Source organism: Rhinolophus sinicus, chromosome 4 (genome assembly GCF_057876585.1).
Source record: "Rhinolophus sinicus isolate RSI-liver-muscle chromosome 4, RSI-T2T, whole genome shotgun sequence".
Taxonomy (NCBI): domain Eukaryota; kingdom Metazoa; phylum Chordata; class Mammalia; order Chiroptera; family Rhinolophidae; genus Rhinolophus; species Rhinolophus sinicus.
This window is the reverse complement of record NC_142504.1, coordinates 99,326,257-99,354,114: the sequence shown is the minus strand read 5'-3', so window position 1 is coordinate 99,354,114 and position 27,858 is coordinate 99,326,257. Positions and strand designations below refer to the sequence as shown.

The window sequence follows — 27,858 nt, the reverse complement described above, 5'->3', positions numbered from 1 at the left end:
GCTCTAAACATGACCACTTAGGTAAATAATTGCACGGCCAACCCCGACCCTCTACGCCCCCTCAGGTTGGGACCAGAGAGCGCAGGCGCAAATGAGGTGGGCGGAGCGGGGAGAACGCGCTGGTGGACTACGACAGAAGCGCACGCGCTGCGGACCTCGGATAGGGACACGAGCCCGCGGACCTCGGATAGAGACACGAGCCGTAGTTGGACTCAGCGCGCAAGCGCAGCACGTCCTGGCAAGGGGCGCGCGCAGCTGCGGGACCCAGCACGCAGGCGCGTGATCCTCCCTATTAAGGGCAAGCAAGAGGCGGTCATTAGCGCGCAGGCGTCTCGCTGGGAGCGGAACCCGATAGGCGGGCCCCGGATTTCCGGTGTCGGGGGCAACGAACGGCCGCGGCGGCGACAGCTACCGTTTCAGAGGAAGCTGCAGCAGAAGAGGAAGAGGAGCAGAGCCAGGCGGGGGGTACAGGCGGGACCCTCGTCATGGGTCCGCAGATCTAGAGCGGCGGAAGCTACCGGCCCGAAGCCGAGCTGGTGAGACAGTCGTGGGGGTGGAAGTAGAGAGCGCTCAGGCGGAGGATGGGGAAGAATTGAGTCCCAGAACACTGGCGGAGCGGGCCCTCGGGCCGATGAGTGGGAGGAATGGCGGCGTCGGAATATTGAAGGGGAGGAATGGGTAGATTTTAGACGGAGGACGGAGAGAAATGGGGCTCAGAACGCTGACAGTGGAAGTGTCGGGATCCTGGACGAAGACGGAGAGGAGTGGGGGAGGATCCGAGCGCTCAGGGGAGACATCGGGGCCTTTCAAGTTAAGGAGAGAAATAGGTGTTCAGAACCCTGAGGGGAAGAAATGAGGTGCCCTCAGGCTGATGACGGGGAGAAATAGGGGCATTGGGATGCTGAAAGGGAGGAACGGGTCTGTTATGGGGACGAGGAGAAATGGGTCTGAACACTGACAGGGGAAACAAGGGGGGAGGATATTAGCTGAGGAACAGAAGGAATGAGGGGCTATTTAGGTCAGGGATATGGAGGAGTTGGGGACTCTGGCAGAGGACACAGAGGAAACCGATGTAGTAACGCAGAGATAGCAGGATAAAAGGACATCAGACAGGGAAGGAATGGGAGGGTTAAAAGGCCGAAAGAGAGAAATTAGGGACTCCTGGGTCAAGGAAGGGAGTGAATGGGAATGAGAATACTGACAGAGTGCCGGGACCTCAGTCTGAGAATGTGTGGAATGGGAGCCTCTTGGCCTGAGGATGGGAGGGACGAGGCCTCTCAGGCTGAGGATGGGGAGTATGAAGGTCTTAGGGACAAAGGAGAGGAGTAGAGGCCCAATAGGTGACAGACAGAGAATGTCTCGTGGGCCAAGGACAGCGAGGATGAAGGGAAAGAGTGAGAGCCTCCTAGGTTGTCATTGGGCAGAAATGATGGCCTCTCAGGCTGAGGATGGGGGAGGAACAGGATCAGGACACTGCGCGTGAGGAATGAGGACCCTTGGGTTGAGGACGGGGCTATCAGGTCACGAGGGTGAGGAGTGTCAAGCTCCTGGGCCTGGGACAGGGAAGAGTTGGGTGGGAATGGGGGTTTTCTCTTTCTTATGTTGGCCAATTGCCTTTGGCAGGTCCCAGGTCTTGGGCAAGTATTAATAGATACCAGTGGTTTGTGTGGCCTGAGGCATAACATGTCACCTCCTAGAGCTTCAGTTTCTCCCATTGCCCCTCCATGTTTCAGGCTGCTGCTCCTTCCGGTGTTCCCCATGGCTGAGGAGTGGCTGGACTGCCCAGCCCTGGGCCCTGGCTGGAAGCGCCGGGAGGTTTTCCGCAAGTCAGGTGCCACCTGTGGACGCTCAGACACCTATTACCAGAGGTACTGGGTGGGTTGTGGACAGTCAGGCAGGGCTGAGCCTGGTTAGGCAGGGTAAAATTGGGGTGTGGTTAAATTGATGGGTGGAGCTAAAATTATGCATATATAGTCGATTCTCATTACTTGCAGATTCTGTATTTGCAAATTTGCCTACTCACTAAAATCTGTTTGTATCCCCAAAGTCATTCCTCAGCTGTGTTTTCATAGTCATTCGTGGACATGCACAGAACAGCAAAAAAAATTTAAGTCGCCTGGTGCACGCACGCCCAGCTTAGGTTGAACGAAGTGTTGTGTTATTTCAGCACTTGTACTGTAAACAAGTCCTTTTCATGGTTTACTTAGTACCAATCTTTTTGAGTTTTTGTGCTTTTTGTTGCTGATTTTGCTGTTTACGATGGTCCTAAAACTTAGTGCTGCAGTGCTATCTAGTGTTCTAAAGTACAAGAAGTCTGATGTGCCATAAGAAGAAAATACATGTTAAATACGCGTCAGCTTCGTTCAGGTATGAGTTGTCCTCTTGGCTGAGTTCAGTGTTAATGAATCAAAAAATATGGTACATCTAGAAAAGAAAGAGGACACTTTTCAATTTGTATGTGAGTCTCCTCCAGAAAGTGCTAAAGCATCATCTGTAGTACGTGATGAAGCTAAGGAAAAGGTGGGAAAGTGGCTAAATTCATGGAGCCATGAAATGATGAACAAATACAAAGTGTAGTGGACAGCACTGTGAGTCCTGAAATCCAAGGACATTGATGGTCATGTCTTACCCAGGGTTAAGAAAATGTTAAACCGATTACTGCTAGTGCTGGCTGTCTTACAGGTTTCAAAAGGTGATAACGTTGTTAAAAATGTGAAATTTTCTTGCAAGGCAGGTTCTGCAAATCAAGAGTGCTGAAGATTTTTTAAAAATACCTGCGAAGTGCTACATGGGAAAAGGGTTGGGTAGAAGAGTAGATTTTCAGTGCTGGCTTGTTTTATAAGGACGTTGGCAAAGAAATCTGTATAATGCAGATGGCCTGCAAAGCTTCTGGCTTTAAATCAGTCAAAGCCGTGCAGTTCATTATTTGTAAGAAGAAGATATTAAATAGGGTGTCCTTTAAACAGAAACACACAAAAAACAATGTTACATAGGATTAGTTTACAAGAATGTTGTGAGTAGAGGCTTGTAGGAACCTAACCTGTAGTTCCACAAGGAACAGTGGTTCTGTATTCACTAATTCAGGGTTCCAGATGACTTTATAGAACATAACTACGATAAATAATGGAATTCAACTATAAATACACAAACATACGTGTTTATAAACAATTTACACTTAAGGACTTAAGTTATTTTAAGATGTATTAGTGAGGGAGGGGATGGGGAAGAAGGTGAAGGGATTAGAAAGAGCAAATTAGTAGACACAATATAGTCATGGGGATATGAAATACAGTATGGGGAATATAATCAACAATGTAAAGATTATGTAAGGTGCCAGATGGGCACTGGACATATCAAGGGGATCACTTCATACTGTAGATGCCTGATCAATGTGATGTACAAGTAAAGCTAAAGTAGGATAATATTGTATGTAAACTGTACGTGTGTGTGTGTGTATATATAGATAGATAGATAGATAGATAGATAGATAGATAGATAGATAGATAGATAGATATACATGAGGTGGAGAATAGCATAAGGAAGATAGTCAATGGTGTTATAACAGTTATATAAGATGTCAGGGGTTGCTGTTCCATCCCCGCATGGGCCACTGTGAGCTGCGCCCTCCTTTAAAAAAAAAAAAAAAGATGTCAAAGGAGTAGTAGCTTGTGGAGGGGGCTTATCACTTTGTGAGGAGTGTAAATGTTTAACTATTACGTTGCTTTGTACACCTGAAATTAATAATAAAAAAAAGATATACTAGTGATATACTAGTTATTAAATTTTCTACACTCTTCATGATTTTTTTTTGTGTCTAAGTTGCTGTTTTCCTGGAGGAATATAATAACATTACAAATACAATTACATTTATATTTAGTTGTACATTTATTCACATATTTACAACTTGTATAAACGTTCAACATTTATAAATGTAAGTGCAATTATCAAGAATTGTAGAGAATCTGAGATTTTTACCCTACTTAGGTTGAGATAACAAGTGTCAGTTTAGTGGATGCTGGTAGGAGATACGAGATTCCTGGGTCAGGGATGAAAGACAATTTATTACTCATAGCAATAACAGTATCCAGAATATCATAATTTTTGTGTGGGTTCCCAGAATGCCAATTCCCACAGGGTCACATGAAGAGGGCTAACTAGCATACCTGTCCCTGTAACTGGGTTGTATTGTGGGAAAGGAACCCCGAGCTTAAGGAATCCAGTCTATAATGTTAGGACAGTAAGGATGTTTTCCCTTTTCTCTGGAAGGAGACCCTTTCTCTTAACTTCTAGGGTTGTTTGCTGTATAAACATCTTTGAAAAAATAGTAGCAAAGGACATTCATTGCTTCTCTTGCAAGACATGCAGAAGTACCGTGTTTCCCTGAAAATAAAACCTGCCATACCATCAGCTCTAATGCCTCTTTTGGAGCAAAAATTAATATAAGACTAGATGTTATATTATATTATATTATGTGATATTATACACCCGGTCTTATGTTAAAATAAGACTGGGTCTTATATTAATTTTTGCTCCAAAAGATGCATTAGAGCTGATGGTCCGGCTAGGTCTTATTTTCAGGAAACACGGTACAAGGGATCTGTGGAGTATTGTCTCGACATTAGTTACTTATACTTTATTTTGTATGTAGTTACGATTATTTGATTATACATTTGTTTCTTTGTATGTTTATATGTACATTTTTATATGTATGTTTTTAAACACTTGTTTCTTACGTAAGTTTTCTTGTTTGTATATTTAGCATGCAAAATTGACATATATACATGTTATTTAATATATTTGTGTTTATTTTCACTGATACAGAATACCATTAGTAATATGTGTTATAAGCACAGACATATTCATTTACACTTATGTTATTTATTAACGTTTGTATACTTGCTGGCATTTATACATCTTAAATTTTTTTGCTATTCATGGTTAGTTGGGGTAGGGCCTGGTCAGAGCTCGCAGGCCTATCCCAGGCTATCTCCTATATTCCACCAGCCCTGCAGGCCTGTTTGCTAACCCAGTGGGGAGGTTGTGTGGGTGGAGAGGCAATGGCACCACTTGGGTACCAACCCATCCTGGCCCACCCCTAGCCCCACAGGAGACAGGATCCGAAGCAAAGTTGAGCTGACCCGATACCTGGGCCCTGCGTGCGACCTCACTCTCTTCGACTTCAAACAAGGCATCCTTTGCTATCCAGCCCCCAAGGTACTACACAATGTGGGGTACATGGGTGTAGGGGTGGCTGAGCCACCCAACTCCCTCCCACTGACCTACATTCTTTCTGCCCTTGCTCTCATCTCCAGGCCCGGTCCTTGCCTGTCCCCAGCAAGAAGCGGAAGAAGCCTTCGAGGCCAGTCAAGGCTCCGAAATGTCAGGTTGGATCCCAAAAAAGTGAGGACAAGAAGGAGGCCCCAAGAGTTGAGACCAAGGCTGACACGGACACAGCCCCGGCTTCTCTCCCTGCGCCTGGGTGAGTGTTGGCTTAGAGTTGACCAAGCGGGTGAGGATTGTGGGTGGGGGTACACTCAGGGACTACACCCATGTTTCCAATCCCAGGTACTGTGAGAACTGTGGAATCAGCTTCTCAGGAGATGGTACCCGAAGGCAGCGGCTCAAGACGTTGTGCAAGGACTGCCGAGGTGAGTGGCTCCCAGGGCACGGGTGGTAGGAGCCGGAGCAGGCCGGTGTCCGACGAGGACATTGGTGGAGGGCTCGAGGTCGAATGATGGCTGTCGGGGCAGAGGTGGTGGATGAGGTCGGCATCTGACGTTCCCTTTTCCACTTCTCTTCTTACCTCTCCTTCCACCCAGCACAGAGAATTGCTTTCAACCGGGAGCAGAGGATGTTTAAGGTAAGCACGACCTGCCTCTTCTTCACAGGTGTGCGGTGGCAGCCGGATGTGATGGTGGCTAGGGGAGGGTCTGACGGAACGGTGATGGATCCATAGGGCGTCAGAGGCGTTTTGCAGGGAACTGGCCGCGATCAGGAGACAGTAATAGGAGTTAATGGGGTGTTAGGAGACACAGAGGTGAGGTTAACAGTGGACCATAGACATTGTGAAGTCCTCAGTGATGGTGGCTGACCAGTAATTATCAGATACAGCGATGAGGCAAATGGGGTACTGGCAGACATGGTGACGGAAGCTAATGTAGGGTCAGCAGGCACTTGAGGGGCTGTGCTCCTAGAGTTACTGCTTGGGCCTGTGACCTTGCCTCACCCCTTCCTGGCAGCGTGTGGGCTGCGGGGAGTGTGCAGCCTGCCAGGTCACGGAGGACTGCGGGGCCTGCTCCACCTGCCTTCTGCAGCTGCCCCATGATGTGGCCTCGGGGCTGTTCTGCAAATGTGAGCAGAGACGGTGCCTCCGGATCGTGGAAAAGGTGAGTTGGGCAGGTGGAGTGGGCCCAAGGCTCACCTGGCCTCTGGCCCTCATAGCCCTGGCCCCGTGCATCATGCCTCTGCCCCTCACCCCTCACAGAGCCGAGGGTGTGGAGTGTGCCGGGGCTGTCAGACCCGAGAGGACTGTGGCCATTGCCGAGTCTGCCTCCGCCCTCCCCGCCCTGGTCTTAGGCGCCAGTGGAGGTGCGTCCAGCGGCGCTGCCTACGGGTGAGTTAGGCTGGAGGGGCCAGTGCTGGTGGGGCCAGGGCTGGGACAGAGCTTATTCTGCTATTAAACTTGTTGCTGCTGCTGCTTCCTCCCAACTTGGCCTTGCCCACCTCATGTCTTCTTTTCTCCCCGACCCAACGCTCACCTCTCTGGCCTCACCTACCTGCCCCTGTCTGCCAGCACCTTGCCCATCGCCTCCGTCGCCACCATCAGCGATGTCAACGACGCCCTCCCTTAGCTGTGGCTCCCCCTGCTGTGAGTGCCCCGTCCCATACTCTGCCTCTCTGTCCCACGCATGCTTTCTGCACTCCTGGGCGGGGAGGGCTCTGTGTCTGCCTGATGCGACCAAGCCTAAACTACTCTTGGTTTCTCCTAGGGTAAACGTAGCCGCCGCAGGGGAGGCTGCGACTCCAAGTTGACTGCCCGGTGGCGTCCCCGAACCCAGACTCTGCCTCCACTTCCCCCATCGCAGCCTCCAGAGTCCCCAGAGCTGGTGAGGCCCTAGTGGGCAGGGGGAAGGCACAACCCTTACCTTACCCAGTACCTACCCTGACCCACCCCATTTGCCTCTGCAGCACCCCAGAGCCCTGGCCCCCTCGCCACCTGCCGAGTTCATCTATTACTGTGTAGACGAGGACGAGCTAGTGAGTGGCCCCATCATACCTGGACTATCTAGACTCTCCCAGGGCACTTGGTTAAGCCCAAAGAGGCAGATCCTGCAACGGGCCTAATAGGGGAACAGCAAGGCACAGTAGTGGGTGCTAGTATGGAATAAGCAGACAATGGGGGAGGGACTAATACTGGATCAACAGGTGCGCTGACAGTACCTAATGTCACATGAACTGACACTGGTGGGGCTAAAAGGAAAAGCTGGCACCGTGACCGGAGTTGACATAGGATGAGTAGACACAGCAGGTGTGGTGATGGGAGCTGATAGAGGGTCAACAAGATGCTGCTGGAGGCGGGGTGGGGGGGTGGGGGGGCGGGGTTAGACATTGTCTTGGGAGCCAGTGGGGGACTAGCAGATAGTGATGGACACTGTTGAAGCAGCCACAACCCTAACAGTATCGAGGGCCCTCCAGTGCCGTGACAGTACCTGATGTGGGACTAGCAGACGGTGAGGCTAGTGGGAGTCAGGCTAAGACTAGGGTGTAGCCAGTTTCCTCTGATGGGGCTAGTGGAGGAGCAGCGGACCGGCGCTGTAATAGTCCTAGTGACAGCACCCCCATTCTCCTTGTCCCCCAGCAGCCCTACACAAACCGCCGGCAGAATCGTAAGTGTGGGGCCTGTGCAGCCTGCCTGCGGCGGATGGACTGTGGCCACTGTGACTTCTGCTGTGACAAGCCCAAATTCGGGGGCAGCAACCAGAAGCGCCAGAAGTGTCGTTGGCGCCAATGCCTGCAGTTTGCCATGGTGGGTGGGGCAGGAAGGATCAGTTGGGCGGGATAAGTTGGGCCAGGTCCCCCAGTGCCTGGGAGTGGTGGGCAGGCCTGGTAGGTGGGTGGGGCAGGCCAGTGGGTCTCCCACATGGTTTTGGCCAAGCATTAGCAGACATCATACTGAGGTAAATGAGGAATCTGGGTGGTATTGCTAACAGGTGACTGGTAGTCTCCGTGATGAGGAACTCGTATAGAAGCAGATTCTGTGCTGGTAGTAATGGGGGATCAGCAGACATGTCGATCAGGGCAGGATGGTGTGGTTGGGGCATTGCACCAGGTGGCCATGACATTCAGCCTTTCCTTACAGAAGCGTCTGCTGCCCAGTGTCTGGGCAGGGTCTGAGGATGGGGCAGGGCCGCCCCCAACTTACCCTCGTCGAAAGAGGCCTGGCTCAACTCGACGGCCCCTCCTGGGCCATACCCTGAAGCCCCCGTTGGCTGTGTCCACAGCCCCACCAGAACATGTCCAGACTCCAATGAAGCAGGAAGCTGGCGGTGGTTTTGTGTTGCCCCCACCTGGCACTGACCTTGTGTTTTTACGGGAGGGTGCAAGCAGTCCTGTGCAGGTACCTGGACCTGCCCCAGCTTCCACAGAAGCCCTGTTGCAGGTGAGGACCCCATCTTATCCTGCCCTTCTCAGCCATACCCAGCCTTGTGCCAGAAAGCTGGGACCAAGTCTACTGCAATCCTCCTTCACACAGGAGGCGCAGTGCCCTGGCCTGAGTTGGGTTGTGGCCTTACCCCAGGTGAAGCAAGAGAAGGTGGATGCCCAGGAAGAATGGACACCGGGCACAGCCATCCTGACTTCTCCCGTATTGCTGCCTGGCTGCCCCAGCAAGGTGGGGGTCAGTGATGGGTGATCTGTGAGCAGAGTGATGGTGAGCCAAGATGGTGGTCCTTTGAGCAGAGCAATAGGCGTGCTGATTGCAGCCTCTCCACAGAATTACCCCACCTTCCCCAGGCAGCTAGCTTTGCCTGCATTGCTGCCCAGCTAACAGAAAAATGGAAACCTGTGAGGAATGGGAAAGGTTTGTAGACAAACAGTTTTTCTGTGCTGAAGTGTGACAAGTGGGATTTGTCAGCACAGTGACAGGTTGGCTAATAGAGACCCTTTCCTCGGGCCAACCCTGCCTTTCTGACTGTTGCCCGTTTCCCACCTTCCTCAGGCATTAGACCCAGGCCTGCCACTTGTGAAGCAAGAGCCACCTGACCCTGAGGAGGAGAAGAGCAAGGATGACTCAGCCTCTGATTCGGCCCCAGAGGAGGAGGCAGCAGGGGTTGGCACGCCAGTGGTCAGTGCTGGGGGACACATCACCCTGCCCTGACCCTGCTTTAGCCCCACCAGTCATGTTGACCCATAATGTTAATTCTTCCCCAGATCACGGAGATTTTCAGCCTGGGTGGAACCCGCCTCCGGGACACAGCAGTCTGGTTGCCAAGGTGTGCCCCACACAGTGAGGGGTGGAGGTGGGGTGGGTGCCGGTCAGACGTGGGCCCTGAATTTTGAAAGGACAGCCAGCAGTTTGGCGTGCTGTAGTAGGAGGTGAGGCCCCACAGCACTGCGCTGATAGTGGTCAGTGGGGAGGTCTGTGGAGGACCCAGAGGTTCCCTGAGGTCCAGGTCAGGGCTCCCTGGTAGGGAGCTGAAAGGGGGCCGGCGGGGGGTGGAGTCCAGGGAGAGCACTCCGTGCAGTGTGGTGAGATGAGGAAGAGAAAGGAAGGAAACCTGGTGCCCATCTCCCTAAGAAAAACCAGCAGGGGTCAGAATTAACATTCAAATTCTTACTCAAAGAATCATCTTTTGGGGACTTTAATACATTTGGAGTCTCCAAGAGATGACCAGGTGGGCTGGGCAGTGGCGGATGGGCAGGAGCTCTGAGTCCTGAGATGGCTCTGTGATCTCGGGCCACATGCAACTCTGTGGTCTTGGTCTAGTCCTGTACCTTCTGGAGTATCCTCTGTGGAGGGGGTTACGCTGTTTTTCTTGAGCCTTTTGAGAGGTTATTAACAGTTTCAGCTGCTGTGCAGAACTGTCCATGTAGGCTTGGCAATAGGATGAAGGATAGGTGCCTGTGAGGACTGGGATGGTGGGAGGAGGACAGGGAAATGCTGCTTCGTGCAGGACGTTGACAAGCCCTACAGAGCCCTAGACAGGCAACAGAAACTACTGGCTGCAGTACCTGGGTTCCTTTGTTCCTGCAGACTAACTTCTGTAGGCCAGAAACTCCTCCATCTGTATTTGGGCGATTACAGAGGGATGAGCTCTGGCAACTAAGGTCGCGAACTTATCCTAGAAAAAGTGCTACATACCTTATTGCTGAATATCACTACGGTCACCTTCGAAGTACTCCCCTTGGGAAGCGATGCACCGACGCCAGTTCCTAGTCCACCCTTCAAAGCAATTTTGGAACTTTTTTCTGGAATGGCCATCAGAGCTGTGGTTGTATTACCCTTGATGTCCTGAATGTCATGAAAATGTCTTCCTTTCAGTATTTCCTTTATCTTTGGGTAAAGAAAGAAGTCATTGGGGGCCAGGTCAGGTGAGTAGGGAGGGTGTTCCAATATATAGTGATTTGTTTACTGGCTAAAAACTCCCTCACAGACAGTGCCGTGTGAGCTGGTGCATTGTCGTGATGCAAGAGCCATGAATTGTTGGTGAAAAGTTCAGGTCAATTTCATCTAACTTTTTCATGCAGCCTTTTCAGCACTTCCAAATTATAAACTCGGTTAACTTTTTGTCCAGTTGGTACAAAGTCATGATGAAAAATCCCTCTGATATCAAAAAAGGTTAGCAACATTGTTTGGACTCTTGATTTGGACCGACAGAACATTTTTGGTCATGGAAAATTGGCTGACTTCCATTGCGCACTTTGACGATTTGTTTCAGGGTCGTATTGGTACACCCGTGTTTCATCACCAGTGATAACACGGCCCAAAACATCGTCTTGTCTCTCAAAAAGGTCTTGGCAAACTTCGACTCTCCTTTGCTTTTGTTCATTGGTGAACTCCTTTGGGACCATTTTTGCACACACCTTTCTCATGCCACGATTTTCAGTTAAGATTTTCCTACCTGTTCTCTATCGATGTTTGCTTCGTCTGCTATGCTTTTCACAGTCAGCGGATAATTGTGATGCACAATTCAATGAACTTTTGCAATGTTTTCGTCAGTTCTGCTCGTTACTGGCTGCCCTGACCTCTCTTCATCATGATGCGTTCTCTCCCCTCAGGAAAACGTTTAATCCATTTGTACACTGCTGTTTCCTTCATGGCATTCTCCCCATAAACTAGGACTAACATGTCCCTGATTTCACTTCCACCTTTGACAAGTTTAACAAGAAATTTAATGTTTGTTTGTAGCTCTGATATAAGCTCACACACTTTTTCACGACGACACCCAAAAACATGCAACCACAATAGTGAGCTCCATTCAGCAAGACACCGCCACACATCAACAAGAACACAGCTGTGAGACACAGATATCCCAAGGTTATGAAACCTTACCGAGCTGTTTGTACAATGCTGCCATTTTTAGCAAGGTTGCAAGTTCGCGAACTTAATTGTCAGACCTCATACTGATTGAATCTGTGCTGGATACACTGCAGTGTGGGAAATACAGTGGTGAATACAATGACTGTAGAAGGTTTATCCTTCAGGAGACACAGGTTTCCTGCCTTCAGGGAGCTTAAAATCTAAGTAGGGAGTCAACTTCCCCATGTACGAGAAATCATTACATATAGCAGAAGGTAATGATGTGCTATGTTGTTTGTAATGGAAGATTTTAGAAGAGAGAAGAGAGAAGAAATAGTTAAGGGGAAATGGATGGCCGACACAAAATAGTAGGAAATGGTTTTGTGATGCTCCATTTTGCACGTAGCAAACCTCATTCAACATACAGAACTGCTCCCTCTTCCCTAGGTCCAAGGACCTTAAAAAACCTGGAACTAGAAACCAGTAGACTGGAGGCTTCTGCAGACTAGGATTCAAGGTGATACATAGAGACCGGCTCTATGAGAGACAACACTGATGTGCTCAGGCTGGACCAGAGAGCGATGGCCAGGGCTTGTGTAGGAGTCGTAGGAACTGGAAAAACCTACGACCAAACCAGAGCGCCAGGCCTGTTGAGTACTTGAAGCTTATAGATGAAGTAAGCAGAAAGGGAGAGAGAGGAGGAAGCTGGTGTCTTCTCCAACTGGTGCAAATCTCAGAAGCCTGAGTGTGATAAGAAGTTTGGATGTTAGGGGTGGAAGAACTGGGCTTGGGGCTGGGGCTAGAACTAGAGCCGCCACAAATAACCTAAACAAGCCATCTTCTTAAATAGTAAATGGCTTTTGGGTGAGACCTGGCAGTGTCTCTAAGTAACTGGGAGACAGCAATTGAAAATGTAACGTGAATAAAGAAGGAAAGGAACTGCTGTTTGGTGAGTTCTTCCTATGGATACAGTTTATTCCTCTAAACAGTCCTTTTAGGAAGATACTGAGTTTGCCCATTTTGCAGATGGGAAAACTGATTCAAATAACTTGTCCAGTGTCAAACAGCTAGTATTGATAGAGCCGAGAATCAAACCCAGGTTGTAAAAGCCTTGTTCTTTAAGCCACTAACCTGTAAACTGTAGTCCTATATTCAGTAATGTGTAATAATACAGTAACAGAAGTTTCCAGTGACCCTGAAAACAAGATAGATTAAGTCTTATAACAAATCCCTTACACTGTTGCCTCTAGCATGGCTTAAGGAGTACCAGGGCTGTGTGGGCGGGGTCACCGTGTCAGAGCATCTGTGTATCCAGATACTGGGTTCTTTCCAGGCCTCGGATGTTACATAGGATTCCTCAGACCCTAAAGGTCGTCCTTCCCAACTAGTCATGTTTTTTGCTTGTTTACCTCATTCTTCCTCCTCCGCCAAAGCAGTCTTTAGACATAAAGCTCCCAGCCTGGCTCATCTTCCCTGACAACTTGTGTCCCCTGACCCTTGATGACCTTTGTGCTTGGTTTCTGTTCTCAACCCTGTTGACTAGGAGTCTTGAGTTCCTGCTTCAAGGCCTGTCAAAGGGCCAGTCTTGGCTCACCGTCTCACTTTCCAGTTCTTTGCATCGTGCTAAAAGTGATTAGACTTGGGATCCATTGCTTAGCCAGCCTTACAGGGCTGGGACTAAGTGTGTGCCTCCTTAAATTTTGTAGCCTATGTGCCTCCCTTGCTTTACTCCAGTTCCCAGCCCTGCAATTTGACATAATTCAGATGTAGATTAGCCATTTCTCTACTGTAACTCATGATACAGCCCCCTGCCCCCCTCCTCTGCCCCTTGCTTTGCTTCATCCTACCTACTTCATCCAGAGTTGACCGGATAATTTTCTGCTATTGTTTTTGCTCCCCCCAAGATCCAACTACCCAACCCTAGTATTCCGATAATTTTTACAATGAAATTTATTTGATTGGTATTCTGACTCATGAGATAAGAGTCTGGTTACCATGTGTATCAGGATACAATTAGAAAAGCAGCACCACTAATATAAAGATTTGTGTATATATATATATTTATACGTGTATATGTATATTATTTAAGGAGTTTATTATAGGGATTTGATCATATGCAATTGTGGGAGCTGGTTAAACAGTCTCTGTAAGGCTGTTGTCTTTGCATCTAATGCTGGAGCTTGAAGTCTACAGGGCAGGCAGTCGGGAAAGGAAGATGGATGTAAAGTGTGGGAGACCGAGGACACATTGGCGCCCGCAAGCACCAGCCGGAATCCCCGAGGATGGCCTGGAACCCATGTCAGTCGCACGCCACCTCCAGCTTCGATGATGTGGGTGTCCTGCAGGCGAAGCTGGTGCCGTTCATCACGGAGTTAAATAGGCATCTGGCCTGGGAATCAAAAGCTGCAGGAAGATCCCGGGGAAGGTGGCACGGTTGCAGGCATGGCTTGCCCCACACCAAGGCGGCGAGCCAGCAGATAGATGACCACGTGTGAACTGTAACAGTGCCTGGTGCCCCTGCACCACCCTTCCAAGTGTAAAAACTGCTGCTGCTTCACTTCTGCCCTCCAACTATTATGTAAAATGTTTCCTGTGGCCCAACCGGAAGCATATGGGGAAGGGAGTCCTGGGAAACAGACTCGTCAAGGTGACAGTACAAAAGTACAAAACCACTCTGCCATGAATCCGCTTCCAAGGATCTCTCTATTCACGTGAGGATAACTTGATAAAGCCACATTGCTGGAAATGCAAAGCTGAAGACCATGGGTTTCATGGTGACTCCAGCAAGTACAGAAATTGTGTCAAGCCCACTCATTAAAACATTGATCTTGGCTCTTTTTGGTCATTCAAGTACTGAGCACCTGGCCCATAGTAGACACTGAACTTAATACTGGGATACAGAAATGAGAAAGATATAGTCCATGCAGTTTTATTAAATACATCAATATGTACTACAAATGGTGAATGGATTTCCAACTCTATCATGGAATTTAATGGTGAAAATACAGAATTCAGGGAACTATCTGGAGGACAGCCCTTGTGTGAACCTTGCTGGGGCACGATAGGAATTGGAAATAATATAAATAGTTTCTGTCTCTAAGCTGTTCTATTTTAAAATTATTTTTAAATGATTTATTGTCCCATTTACTGATTCATATATTTAGTGTTGCTTTGGGGAATGTAATGATGGTAAGAGTGTTGACTGCATCTGAGAAAGTGGGATAGTGGGTGGCAAGACAAAGGTCAGGTTCTGTCCAGCAACCGTGGGCAAATCACCTAAGGCCTCCGACGGGGCAGGGGTTGGGGGGGGCGCGGGTTGGCCTCCGTCTGGCTGAAGGCCCAGGTTCACCGAGCGCGGAGCCCGGCCCCTCCGCCCTCGGAATAGGCCCACCAGAGGGCGCCGGGGGTCATCCCGCCTGGGCTTGGGGGACAGCCCCTCACCCCTGGCCTGGGCGGTCCAGGGGCGTGGTTGCAAGGTTTCCAGATGTCTGTTCCTGTGCGGCCCGAAGGGAAGTCGACTCCCCTTCACAAAGTGGTAAAACAGGCCAAACCTAGCGGGAGTTAAATTACGGAGCTCTCCCAGAGAGGGCGCGGAACCACGAGCTCTGGACTGACGCAGGACAGCCGGGTTTCCCCTCACAAGGGACGGTTTCCCCCGTCACCAAAACTCATTTCGACAGGACCCTCCAGGCTGTATGACCTCGGGGATGCCCTACTGGTGCCCCTTAATCTCAGCTGCTTCTCCCAAACCTCCGCGCCTGCTTGAGGGCGTTTTCATTGCCTCCTTTCCTCCTCAAGGGTGTGGTGTCGGGTGGTTCCACCCAGACCAACCGGTAGGCCAGGCACCCGTGGGACGTGGAGATCAAGGAAACGCCCTCGGGACTCTGTCCAGTGAACCGAGACCATCATCTAATTTCTTTCTTTCTTTCTTTGTTTCAGGCTACATAAACTCTTAGCAGTCAATGAAAATGAGTATTTTACTGAACTGCAGTTGAAAGAAGAAGCATTATAGGAGAAAAAAGACAATGAGAGCATTATTAAAAGATTATTAAAAGAGAAGAAAGAGACATTATTTTGTGGCTGAAAAGCTGATCCAGCAATTCAGGAAATGGAATCCAAAGCTAGAAACGTACCATATACAAAATCCGAAGTGGGTGGATTACAAATGATTAAGGAATGCTAATTTACAGTAAATTGCAGCCTTAAGATGGTGTGTACAATAGTTGTACTTTGGTTATTGTTACATGACAGTGACTGACTAGGTACTGATTTTCTTTCTGTGCTCTATACTATTGTTCTATGTCTGCCCCTAATTTAGAATGAGAGTACCAAAGTGTCATTCTTAATTGGCTTTTAGGTATTAACCACCAGTGTGCTCTCGGCTGTAAGTACCACTGTGGTCTCCATCAGTGCTGAGGGCCCCTTCTAAGTTCCCTGCCTGGAATCCAGATTCTCGGGCCCGATTATCTGCACTTTTGATCCCCGTGTCCTGTCCTGGTCCACTGTGACCCTTGACTCAGACTTGGTTTTTATTGTGCCCAGCCAGTCGTGTCACTGTACTACCAGCTCATCTGATCTGCCCCCATCCTAGGGTACCCTGAATCTAAGCCCTGGTTCCTGCCCTGTACAGTAAGGTTTTATTAATAATAGATTTATCATTACTGGTTGGGTAGGCAGACAAGGCAGTTAGGCTCTCTCAGCCTTGTCTTAGCTGTAATATAAGGATAACACCCGCTCTGCTGTTCTGTCAGCCCTATAAGATATTCATGGGGCCCAAACGTTTTATGTGTGAAAATACCTTGCAGATTACTGTAAAGAACTACACAAATACAAGGTGGTCCTGTGATTTGCATCATCAAGATTAACAGCGATGTCCACAAAATTGAACCTTCCACAAAATGTCCACTAACCTTTCTCATGTTTTTAGACTGATTACAGGATATAAATAGCAGTCAGTTGGAATGTAATTAGATCTTCGACTTCTGGTAAAGGAGGCTTTTTTCTGCTGTTCTGATGAACCCTAGAGAAAGGGGGCGAGGCCGGCCGGAGGCCTGGCCAAGGGCGGGGTGAAGACCGCGCAGACTCAGCTTCTCCCCTTCAAGAGGAAATCGCGAGTGCCGGCGTCTATGGTCACCATGGTAACGGGACCAACTTCCGCTCCACCCACCTGCCCATCGCCCTGCGAGGCGCTCCATGGCAACCAGACTTCTGCGTCGCGGAAGCTGGTCCGGCCGGTTGCCACGGTTGGGGAACCCCAGCGAACACCGCCCCCATCACGAGGGGCTTGAAAATGTACAGCCAGCGGTTTGGCATCGTACAGCGGGAGGTTAAGGGTCCCACTCCCAAAGTGGTGATCGTGGTAAGCACAAGATGTGTGTGCGGGATCCTACCGCTTTCTGCATCCTCCCGCACTCCAGGCCTAGCTGAGCCCAACCTGGCCCCCAGCCCGGGCTCTCTCAGGGGAGCAGGTGCCTGACGCGGTGGGTTGGATTTTAGAGGAAGGAAGGATAAGATTGCTCATCTAGCTCCCGTACTCCATCCCTCCCCCACTCCCCAAATCCCTTGCGTCATTTATAATATGTAGATTCTTTATATGGAGAATCACCACTTGGGATCTTGTGGGTTTTCAGTCTCCGAGATACCTGAAAAGTTGTCGCCATGCGATGTGGAGTGTGTGTCACAAAAAGGGTGATCGGGCATGTAGCAGGAAGGAAATCTGGGGTCTGAGCTGGTGGTGATTAAGTTTAATGATCTTGGGCTGGTCCTGCACCCCTAGGAAAATTATCTGTGGAAGGCGGATTGGGCTGTGAAGTATGAGTGGTTATAGAGCCCCTCCTGTGCTAACTCAAGAAGTGTGCAAACTAACAAGTGTCCTTGTAGGCCTGGATGGAAATAGGATCGTTTGTGGCCTGTAAGGCTGGGCGAATGCTGCCTGCCGCAGAATTTGATTGGTCCTGCTCAGGACCTCAGACACTTGGTCCATGCACCTGGATTCCTTTGTATCTACAGGCTAGTCCACGTGTAATTAGCAATTACAGGGGTATTACTTGAGTACCTGCTGTGTGCACAGCACTGTGGGAGATAAAAGGGTGAATACAATGACCTTGGGAGGTTTACCCTTCAATGGAAGTCTGATCCCTGCCTTTGACTCGCGTATCATCTAATTGCAGAAACTACTCTCATGCATAAAACCATTAAAGGTTAACCATAGATAATGATGTGCTGTATTGTCTGTGATGGCACTTTATGGGAGAAAGGTCAGGGGTAATGAAGGATACACGTTTATGCTCCATGGTGCACATAGCAATTCTCAATTAATTTATAGACCTGCTCACTCTTCTCTAGATCCAAGGACTGTAGGGTCTGGGTCTGGAAATCAGTACACAGGAGGCTTCTACAGACTGTAGGAGTCAAGGTGGTAATTACAGATAGAGTTCACGAGGGACAGAAACTGATCTCCTTTGGGTTCAGTATCCAGACAGAGCTCAGGGGCTGGTGCCATTGGTCAGGTGCCATTATTTGTATTGGGAACCAGTATGGATTTCTATTCCACCAAATGACCACCAAACCAGAGAAGTAGGCCTATTTAATACTTTGAGCTTATAGAAGAATAAAAAGGAACAGGTCAGAGTCCGTGCATCTCGGATGTCAGTGTGATAAGAAGTGTAGATGTTCGAGATTGCAGAGTTGTGGTGGGAGAGGAATAATAAAAGCCACCAGAGATGAGACTTGGGTGCTAAACAACTCCTCCAGGAGGAAGCAATAAAAGATGTCACATCTGAAGGAATGGAGAAGCAAAACAAGCCGCTATTTGGTGAGTGCCTCCTAGAGACCCAGTTACTTCTCAAAATAGTTTTAGAAGGACATTTATTTTGATCATGGGTAGAGGGGTAGAGGTCAGAATCAAACCTAGGATGTAAGACATTGTTCTCTAAGACATTAACTGTAAACTGTAATGCTAGAAACGACAATTTGACATGTTACAGTAACAAAAGCCTTCAGTGACTTAAAATATAAGGTATTTATAAAATTCTTTGTTCTCCTGCCGTTAGCATGGTTTAGAGCTCAGTGTCCACACATAGCTTTTGAGCACTTGAAATATGCCTAGTCCCATGTTGAGATGATATGTTTGGATATATTGGTTAAATAAAATATATTACTAAAATTAATTTTCCCTGTTTCTTTTTGCTTTTTAAAACACAGCTACTAGAAAATGTGAAATTACAGATCTGTTTTACATTATATTTCTATTGAACAGTGCAGTTTTGACTAATGCCAAGACTGTGCCTGGATTGGCATCACCTTGTTAGACAACTCCAGGTCATACCTTACTCATCTAGAGACTGGGTCCTTCCTGACCACAGCGTCCTGCACAGGATGCCCCGAGCCTTACAGGGCTTCCTGAGCCCCGGGCTACTGCTACTGTGTCTCCACCTCTAACCCCATTCCCATCTTCAGTCAAAATGTACCTCAGAACCTGGTTCTTGCCCTGATGAGACAACCTTGTTGCTTGGTTCCTGTTCTCAGCCCATACGTCTAACAGGAGCCCGAGTTCCTGTGTTTATCCCGCCTAAGGTGCATTCTTGACCCTGCTCTGCTGTGTTGTCACTGAATTCATAAAATGCTATACGTATTAGAGAAAAGTACTTTGTTAACTGGCTCCAGACTCTAATTTTGATAAAGATTAGCTACTTCCCATGATAGGACCCCAACATCATCATCTCTCCCCAACTCAGCCCTGCCTTATCTTGTTCTACTAAATCTAGGTAGTTACATGTGTAGCCTGAACCCTGGGTCTTTTTATTAAGCTATCTTTAAATGTCGGTTTTCTTTCCCCTGGTGACTCCTTTGCCAAGACCCAACCCTAGTGTTCTGGTAACCCTGACAGTGATGTTAAGTGTAAATGATCAGATTGTCTCTGCCATATGAGTTGAGTTTTGTTCCTATGAATCAGAACCCCAGACTCTCACTACTCACCGAAAGGTGACTTGATAAAACTGGCTGGAAATACAAAGCTGAAGACCATGGATTCCATGGTGGCCCTAGGAGGAGCAGAAATTGCAGCAAGCCCACCCAGAAACACTTTTTCATTCTTCTTTCCTTTCCTTCCCCTTCCCTCCATTTTGCCTCCTCTCCCCGCCAATCGAGACTCTGATAGTGGTAAGCGTTATGCTTGTAATACAGAAATGAAAAAGATATAGTCCATGTGATTTTATTAAATACCAATATGCATTCAAAATGGTGTATGCATTTCCAACTTCTTAGTAGATGTTCATATAAAACGAACATATTTACAGAATTTCAAGTTATCCAGAATGTCAGGATCACAATACTTGCATTCAACTTCTGGGCACAATAGAAATAGAAATAAAGTTCTACCTCTAGTTCTTATTTTTGTCCCCATATTTTCTCCTTCTATGCCTCCTCTCTCCCTCTCTTTCTTCTGTTCTTCTCACAACTCTTTTTATGTATATCCTATATACAGTTGACCCTTGAGCAACACGGGTTGGAATTGCCTGGGTCCACTGATACATGGATTTTTTCAATAAATGCCTGTACTGGTTTTATAGGCGGGAGTCCAGCGTTGCAGAGGGCCAACTGTATGCATGGACCTACACCGTTTTATACAGATGAGCATCTGCAGATTTTGGTATCTGGGGGGGCAGGTCCTGGAACCAATCATCTGCAGATACTGAAGAATAGCTTAATTTGGGGGGGAGTCAAAACTATACGTGGACTTTTGACTGCATAGGGGTTGGTGTTCCTAACCCTCCATGTTGTTCAAGGGTCAACTGTACTTAGATAGCAGCGTCTCTTAACTGAAAATATTTATGGTGGTAACTGTTGCTTACCCCTGAGAAACCATGGGATACTGGCTGGCAAGATAAAGGTTAGGAATTAGAAGACTTCTAATTCGTGTTCTATTCAGGTCTGCCCTAACTATTTGAAGCAGCTTGGGCAAATCACTTAATGTCTCTTGTGTGACTAGATCATCTTTAGAGTACCATTCAAATTTTTTACTTTAGAATTCTATGAACATTTGCTCCAACAGCACTTGAGAAATATTTGAGACTAATTTAATGCCATCTTAGGTATAGGCTCAAAGAATCAAACAGGTTACACCGTAGCCACTTAAGCTGTTTGCAGGTGTAGCAGGATGTGGTAGTGCCATATACCAGGTTTTATTTAGTATGAGTATTGGTGGAGGTCATGATTAATTGAAAATATGCTATTGATTTCAGCTCTATCATAAGTGATAGCTGTAATTTGTTTTCAGAGAGCCAAGCCTCCTCAAGGCCATGGGACTGAGAAACATCTGGAAAGAATCCGACGCAACTATCAGAAACATCATGCTGTTTTGGATTCCATTAAGTCAATGGAGCGGGAGCGCTTGAAAGTTGAGTGGCAACAGCACAATGACCGCAAGTTTATGGATAGTCTTGTGAAAGCAAGAGTCAAGGATGCCATGCAAGGGTTTATCATCAACACTGAAGAAAGACGCAATAAGTAAGGCTCACAGACCTGATGCCCAGACTGTGAAATAGTCTCTAAAACTTGAGACTGACCAATCAAAAATCAAGTGAATTTTAAGAGTAAGAATCGTGGCTGAGATATTCATATTCCTACCAAATCAATAGCTGTTGCTTATTTATATTTTACTTGTGATAAACCTGTATTATGATAGCAAAAGAATAATTGTTTCATATTTTGTTTCTTTAATTAAAATCTGCTCATTTTTCTTCTTTTGTTGAAGATATACATTTACACATCTCATCTGTATGTGATCAAATAAACTATGGCACAGGTCAGTCTTTTTATTGCTTTACATGGCAAGTCGTTTTATTTTATGGAAGACTGCAATGATCTCTTCCTTCTTACAACATTTATGACTAAGCATACTTCTGAAATCAAATTTAACAAAATAAAAATCAATTAGTAAAATGGTGCATGTGGCATTACAGTTTTTTGTTTTTTTTTTCCATTTTGTTTCAGGCTACGTGAACTTTTGGCATCAGAAGAAAATGAGTATTTTACGGAAATGCAATTGAAAGAAGAAACAGTTGAAGAGAAAAAAAATAGAATGAAAGATAAAACCAGATTATTAAAAGAGAAGAAAGAAGAAGAAAGAAAGGCTTTTGTGGCTGAAAAGCTAGACCAGCAATTCAGGTAATGAATTCAGAAAAACACACACACAGAAACTGAAGTTGGTGTACTGAAAATGTTAGGAATGCTAATTGACATTATTGTAAAATGTAGGCACTGGGGGTTTTTTGTTTTGTGGTAAGAACACTTCAGATTTACTCTTTTAACAAATTTCAAGTATATAGTACAGTATTATTGCTTGTGGTCACCATACTATATTCGATCCCCAGAACTTCCTCATACATCTTATAAGTAAAAGTTTGTATTCTTTGATCAACATCTCCCCATTTCCCTCATCCCCTATACCCTGGGAACCAGCATTCTACACTTTGTTTCTCTATGTTCGACTTTTTTATTTAATTTTTTTTTTAGATTTTAGTAAGTGAAATCATACTGTATTTGTCTTTCTCTGTCTGGCTTATTTCGCTTAGCATAATGCCCTCCACGTTCATTCATGTGGTCTCAAATGGCAAGATTTCCTTCTTTTTATGCTATGCTGAATAATATTTGATTATATATATGTAAAACAATTTTATTTATCCATTCATACATCAGTGAACACATAGGTTAGTTCCAAATTTTGGCTATTGTGAATAATACTGCAGTGAACACGGGACTGCAGATAGCAACATACTAATTTTTTTTGCTTTGGCTATATACCCAGAAGTGAAATTGTTGGATCATATGGGAACATTATTTTTAATTTTTTGAAGAACCTCCATACTGTTTTTCATAACGGCTGTACCAAATTACATTCCCACCAACAGTGTACAGATTTTCCTTTTCTCCATTGCCAACATTTGTCGTCTTTTTGATAATAGCCATCCTGACAGGTATGAAGTGATATCTCATTGTGGTTTTGATTTACATTTCCCTTGTGATTAGTGATGTTGAGCATCTTTTCATGTACTTGCTGGCCCTTTGTATGTCTTCTTGGAAAAATGTCTATTGAAGACCTTTGCTCACTTTTTAATTGGATTATTTGTTCTTTTGCTATTGAGTTGAATGAGTTTCTTATATGTTTTAGCTATTAACCCCTTATCTGATTGATGGTTTGTAAATATTTTCTTCCATTCCTTAGGTTGCCTTTTCATTTTTTTAAAAAAATTTTTATTGGGGAATATTTGGGAACAGTGTGTTTCTCTAGGGCCCATCAGCTCCAAGCCGTTGTCCTTCAATCTAGTTGTGGAGGGCGCAGCTCAGCTCCCAAGTCCAGTCGCTGTTTTCAATCTTAGTTGCAGGGGGCACAGCCCACCATCTCATGTGGGAATTGAACCCACAACCTTGGTGTTGAGAGCTCACGCTCCAACTTACTCAGCCATCCAGCTGCCCCTCCGGCAGCTCAGTGGCAGCTCGTTGTCTTCAATCTAGTTGTAGAGGGCACAGCTCACTGGCCCATGTGGGAATCGAACCGGCAACCCTGTTGTTCAGATCTCGTGCTCTAACCAACTGAGCCATCCGGCTACCCCAGGTTTTTATTTTGTTGATGGTTTTTTATGCTGAGCAGAAGCTTTTTAGCTTGTAGTCCCACTTGTTTTTGCTTTTGTTGTTTGTGCTTTGGGTGTCATCCAAAAAATCATTGTCAAGACGAATGTCGAGTTTTTCCCCCCTGTTTTCTATGTGTTTTACAGTTTCAAGTCTTATGTTTAATTCTTTGATCCAATTTGAGTTAATTTTTATAAACTGTGTGTATAGGGGTCCAGTTTCATTTTTTGTGTGTGTGTATGTGAATACCAGTTTTCCCAAGAATATTTATTGAAGAGACAATCCTTTCCCCATTTTGTGTTTTTGTCCACTTTGTAAAAGATTATTTGACCACATATGCATGGGTTTATTTGTGGGCCCTCTATTCTGTTCCAGTGGTCTGTTTTTATGCCAGTACCACGCTGTTTTGATTACTATAGCTTTGTAATGTAGTTTGAAATCAAATTTGTGATTCCTCCACCTTTGTTCTTCTTTCTCAAGATTGTTTTGGGTATTTAGGGTCTTTTGTGGTTCATCTAAATTTTAGGATTGTTTTTCTATTTCTGTGAAAAATGTCATTGAAATTTCAATAAAGATTGCATTGAATCTGTAGATCACTTGTATAGTATGGACATTTTAGCAAATTTAATTTTTCCAATGCAAGCACAAAGGATATATTTCCATTTATTTGTTTCTTCAATTTCTTTCCTCAGTGTCTTACAGTTTTCAGCGTACAGATCTTTAACCTCCAGTTAAATTTATTCCTAAGTATTTTATTGTTTTTGATGCTATTGCAAATGGGATTGTTTTTTAAATTTCTCTTTCAGATAGTTTGTTTTTAGTTTATAGAAATGCAACTGGTTTCTGTATATTGATTTTGTATCCTGCAATTTAACTGAATTACTGATTACTTCTAACAGTTTTTTGTGTTTTTTTTTGGAGTCTTTGGGTTTTATATATATACGATCCTGTAATCCCCAAACATACAATTTTCCTTCTTCCTTTCCATTTTGGATGCCTTTTATTTATTTTTCTTACCTAATTTATCTGTCTAGGACTTCTAGTACTATGTTGAAAAAAGTGGAAAGAGTAGGCACCCTTGTCTTGTTCTGATTTTAGAAGAAAAAGCCTTCAATTTTACACTGTCAAGCATGATGTTAGCTGTGGGCTTGTCATATATGGACTTCATTGTGTCGAACTACATTCCTTATATACCTAATTTGTTGAAAGTTTTTATCATAAATTTATCAAATGCTTTTTCTACATCTATTGAGATGATCATATAATTTTTATTTTTCCTTCTGTTAATGTGGTGTATCACATTTATTGACTTGCATATGTTGAACCATCCTTGTATTCCAGGGATAAATCCCACTCACTCATGGTTTATGACCCTTTTAATGTGCTGCTAAATTCAGCTTGCTAGTATTTGATTGAGGATTTTTTGCATTTCTGTTCTGCATTGGCCTGTAATTTTCATGTCTTGTGTTCATGTCTGGCCTTGTAACACTGGCCTTGTAAAATTAGTTTGGAAGTGTTCTTTTCTCTTTAATTTTTTTTTTTTTTTGAAGCATTGAGAAGGATGGTACTTTTATTGATTGGCGAAACAAAGAACAAATGTCACTTACCCTATCAGGTCACCCCAAGTATGAGTGGGGTAGGTTGTGCGTCATGTTACTCTAGATTCAGTAACAGAATGGCCCAAGATAAAGTAAAATGTAAACTTTGAGTTAAAGTCTGGTAGAATACAGAAGAAACACAAGAGTTCATTTTTCACAGCACATGAAATTTGAATAGGTGAGAAATCCAAAGGTCAACAAGTGTGAGAAAGCTGCAAAACCAGTCATGGAGTGATCAAAACATGGTTCAGAGACAAAGTTTTTGCCATCTTCTGTCTCTGTCTGCCGTGAAGTTGCTATTAATCATATAGACTGCCCTAACTGCTCGTAGTAGAGGCCCAAAGGAGAAGGAAGCTATTGCAGGGAGTTGTGCATACAAATTGCAGATATTTGCTATTACATCTAAGTTATATTTGTGAGGATGAAATAAGATTTTATGTGCGAAAGTACCATGTAAAGCACTCACAAACAAAAAGGTTTTCTCTTATCAATGATTATTATCATTAAAATAGATAGCTGTTCTATCAATCTATAGATAAAAGTGAGCATCCTTAAATGAAAGGTTCCTAAGGTCAAGTGAGTAGGTAAATCATTAGGATATAGGAACTTTCATCAAAAGTTCTTTATTGAGCCCATTCGCAAACTTCAGCTTCTTGGTACTGAATTTGATTTAGAACCAGGAAGACTTGATGTTTATGAACGTTGCCTTCAATCAGAGGTTCTTACACATGGCTGCTTGCCAGAGCCTCCTGAGACACTCTTAAAAAAATGCAGATTCTTGGGTCCTACCCCCAGATATTCTGATTTAACTAGTCTGGTCTGGGAGGAGGGGAGGGAAGAAGTGGGGAGTGTATTGGCATAGAATTAACCCCTGGGCGTTCTCAGAACGTGAAAAGAATTCACGAGACTCTACAAAGTGGGACAGTGAGAGAGCTTTATAGGGGAAAATAATTGATGTTCATTTTTTATCTCATCTCTTTAATTTTTATTTTTGCGTATATTTAATAATTTATGTTATGGTAATAACTGAATAATGTGTAAACAATAGTCATATTTGTACGTACTTAGAATTTTTTTTACTGGAATGGATACATAATCAAAATAGTTTGAAGACCTGCTGATCTAAAGAAATACGTGATATGGGCACCTTCCTATAGTGTTGACAGGCTGTCTTGGCAGCGTGCATCACAAACTGCCTTAACAATGTTTTTGTACTCTGATTTTATATTAGGAAGGGAATCATCAGAGATAAGCAGAAAGAACTACATTTAAGTAGATTCATTGTGGCATTATAATAAAAGTCAGAAATAAACACATATGTTCATCAAATAGGGAAATGTTTAAATGAACTATCATATATTTATAGGCTCCCTCCTATATTACACAGCTTCGTAAAGTATAATAAAGTTTTGAAGGTAAGAATTATTTTAAAGAGTATTTCATGAGGAAACATTCCCAATATAATGTTAGGTAGAAAAATTAAGATACAAGGAGATATTGATATAGATATATAGTCATGCAGAATAACCCCAATTCTAGTAAAAATGCGCACACACACAAGACTGGGAAAAACTACACTAACGTGCTAATAGACTAACTACCTCGTGGTAGTGTGAGTAAGTATTTTTAGTGTCTTCATATTTTTCTATATTTTCAAGTTTTTCTGCAATGAACATGTATTAGTTTTGTAATTAGGAAAAAAGAGGTTGTTGTTTTTTTTAAAGGCAAAAATGTCATAAGCCATACTTGTTATTCTTAGGCTTTACATTTTCATTATTTGAATAACTTTCCTAGAGTATGAATCATAGGATTGGGAAGGACTTTAATAAATTATCATGGTCTATTCTTACAGAATTTCACTGATGAATTTCAGACAGATGAATTTATTTTTCAATGTTAAAGTGTTTTGTTTTGTTTGTTGATAACCTAGCAATTTCAGTTTCTGTTGTCTTTTTGAGCCATCCGCAGAATATGAATAACTGCTGGTTATCATTTATGTTGCTAATAAGCATGGCTATATAACAAATAAAACAACAATTATTTATTGGACATTGGGTAGGTAGTATGGGGCACATATTTCTAAAATATATTCCTGAGTGCCATCACTCAAAGTGATTCCAGTTTAGTTAGGAAAATGAGATTAATCCTCGCCAAATGGTGAACAATACTCAACAGTATTTATAAATGTCAATTTGGAAGGTATTGACCACTTTCTCAATAAGTGTTTAGACCTCATCCTTTCTTTCAATCTTAGTAACTAAAATTTCATCAGAAGTTCTTTATTGAGCCCATTCTCAAACTTCAGCTTCTTGGTACGGAATTTGATTTAGAACCAGGAAGACTTGATGTTTATTAACGTTGCCTTCAATCAGAGGTTCTTACACGTGGCTGCTTGCCAGAGCCTCCTGAGACACTCTAAAAAAGAATACAGATTCTTGGGTCCTACCCCCAGATATTCTGATTTAACTAGTCTGGTCTGGGAGGAGGGGAGGGAAGAAGTGGGGAGTGTATTGGCGTAGAATTAACCCCTGGGCATTCACAGAACGCGAAAAGAATTCACGAGACTCTACAAAGTGGGAGAGCGAGAGAGCTTTATATAAAGTCAGGCAGAGAGAAAGGAGTGCTGGCAAAGGGAAGTTTTGCCAGGACAGAGCCCGATAGGTACAGCTGCCTTGATGAGAAGGAGTGCTCAGGTTTTATATTTTTCTAAGCAGGATGTAGGGTGCTTGTCAGCTTGCAGGGGTCTGTCGTTACAATTGTCTTCTCCTGGGAACTGCCCTGTTCCCATCTGTGATGGATATTAGCTTGCAGGGGGTTGCTGTTGCGATTGGGAACCGTTCTCTTCCCACCTATGATGGATGTAAAGGGCTTGTCAGCCTGCAGGTGCAGTGCTGGTCAGGGGAGTCAGAGCCAAGCAGTTACTGTTTAAGCTCGCTCCTGCCAGCTTACAAGTTCGCTCCTGTTAACTCTTTGCCTGTCCCATCCTGTCAGCTCACAAGCCCACTCCTGTTAACTTTTTACGTGTCTCATCAGGGAGTTCGAAATCACCCCTAAGTAATTCTAAAGTGCAGACATTGTTGAATTTCACAACCCTTAAATTGAAAAGGGACTCGA

General features: G+C 45.1%; 2 protein-coding genes across 50 annotated transcripts in view; both read left to right on the top strand.

The window, feature by feature from the left end:
* Positions 1-335: 335 nt before the first annotated feature.
* LOC109441331 (methyl-CpG-binding domain protein 1) lies at positions 336-18,687 on the top strand. 49 transcript variants are annotated; one of them, XM_019721618.3, is made up of 17 exons: positions 349-536; positions 1,734-1,868; positions 5,100-5,214; positions 5,313-5,479; positions 5,566-5,648; positions 5,820-5,860; positions 6,240-6,386; positions 6,485-6,613; positions 6,794-6,868; positions 6,990-7,106; positions 7,189-7,257; positions 7,859-8,026; positions 8,360-8,659; positions 8,753-8,890; positions 9,218-9,343; positions 9,430-9,491; positions 11,966-13,576. In XM_019721618.3, exons 2-17 carry the CDS (start codon positions 1,759-1,761, stop codon positions 12,003-12,005), a joined length of 1,887 nt encoding a protein of 628 aa, XP_019577177.1. In that variant the 5' UTR covers positions 349-536; positions 1,734-1,758; the 3' UTR covers positions 12,006-13,576. The 49 variants fall into 49 exon arrangements, with proteins under 49 accessions (XP_074196096.1, XP_019577177.1, XP_074196090.1 ...); XM_074339973.1 differs by lacking the exon at positions 11,966-13,576 and adding an exon at positions 13,712-14,649 and having other exon boundaries at positions 379-536; positions 8,798-8,890; XM_019721595.3 differs by lacking the exon at positions 11,966-13,576 and adding an exon at positions 15,458-18,687 and having other exon boundaries at positions 385-536.
* CFAP53 (cilia and flagella associated protein 53) overlaps positions 16,744-27,858 on the top strand; it is a 27,239-nt gene continuing 16,124 nt past the window's right edge. Inside the window, exons 1-3 of the mRNA XM_019721721.3 lie at positions 16,744-16,877; positions 20,796-21,025; positions 21,512-21,685. Coding sequence (XP_019577280.3) covers positions 16,809-16,877; positions 20,796-21,025; positions 21,512-21,685 — 473 coding nt within the window. The 5' untranslated portion in view covers positions 16,744-16,808. The remainder of the gene's footprint in view (positions 16,878-20,795; positions 21,026-21,511; positions 21,686-27,858) is intronic.

Coding starts and splice junctions, on each gene's coding strand:
- LOC109441331 (XM_019721527.3), top strand. CDS start 1,759: ATGGCTGAGGAGTGGCTGGACTGCCCAGCCCTGGGCCCTGGCTGGAAG. Junction 7,258..7,858: donor GTGTAGACGAGGACGAGCTA/GTGAGTGGCCCC, acceptor CTTGTCCCCCAG/CAGCCCTACACAAACCGCCG. Junction 9,344..9,429: donor CAGGGGTTGGCACGCCAGTG/GTCAGTGCTGGG, acceptor ATTCTTCCCCAG/ATCACGGAGATTTTCAGCCT.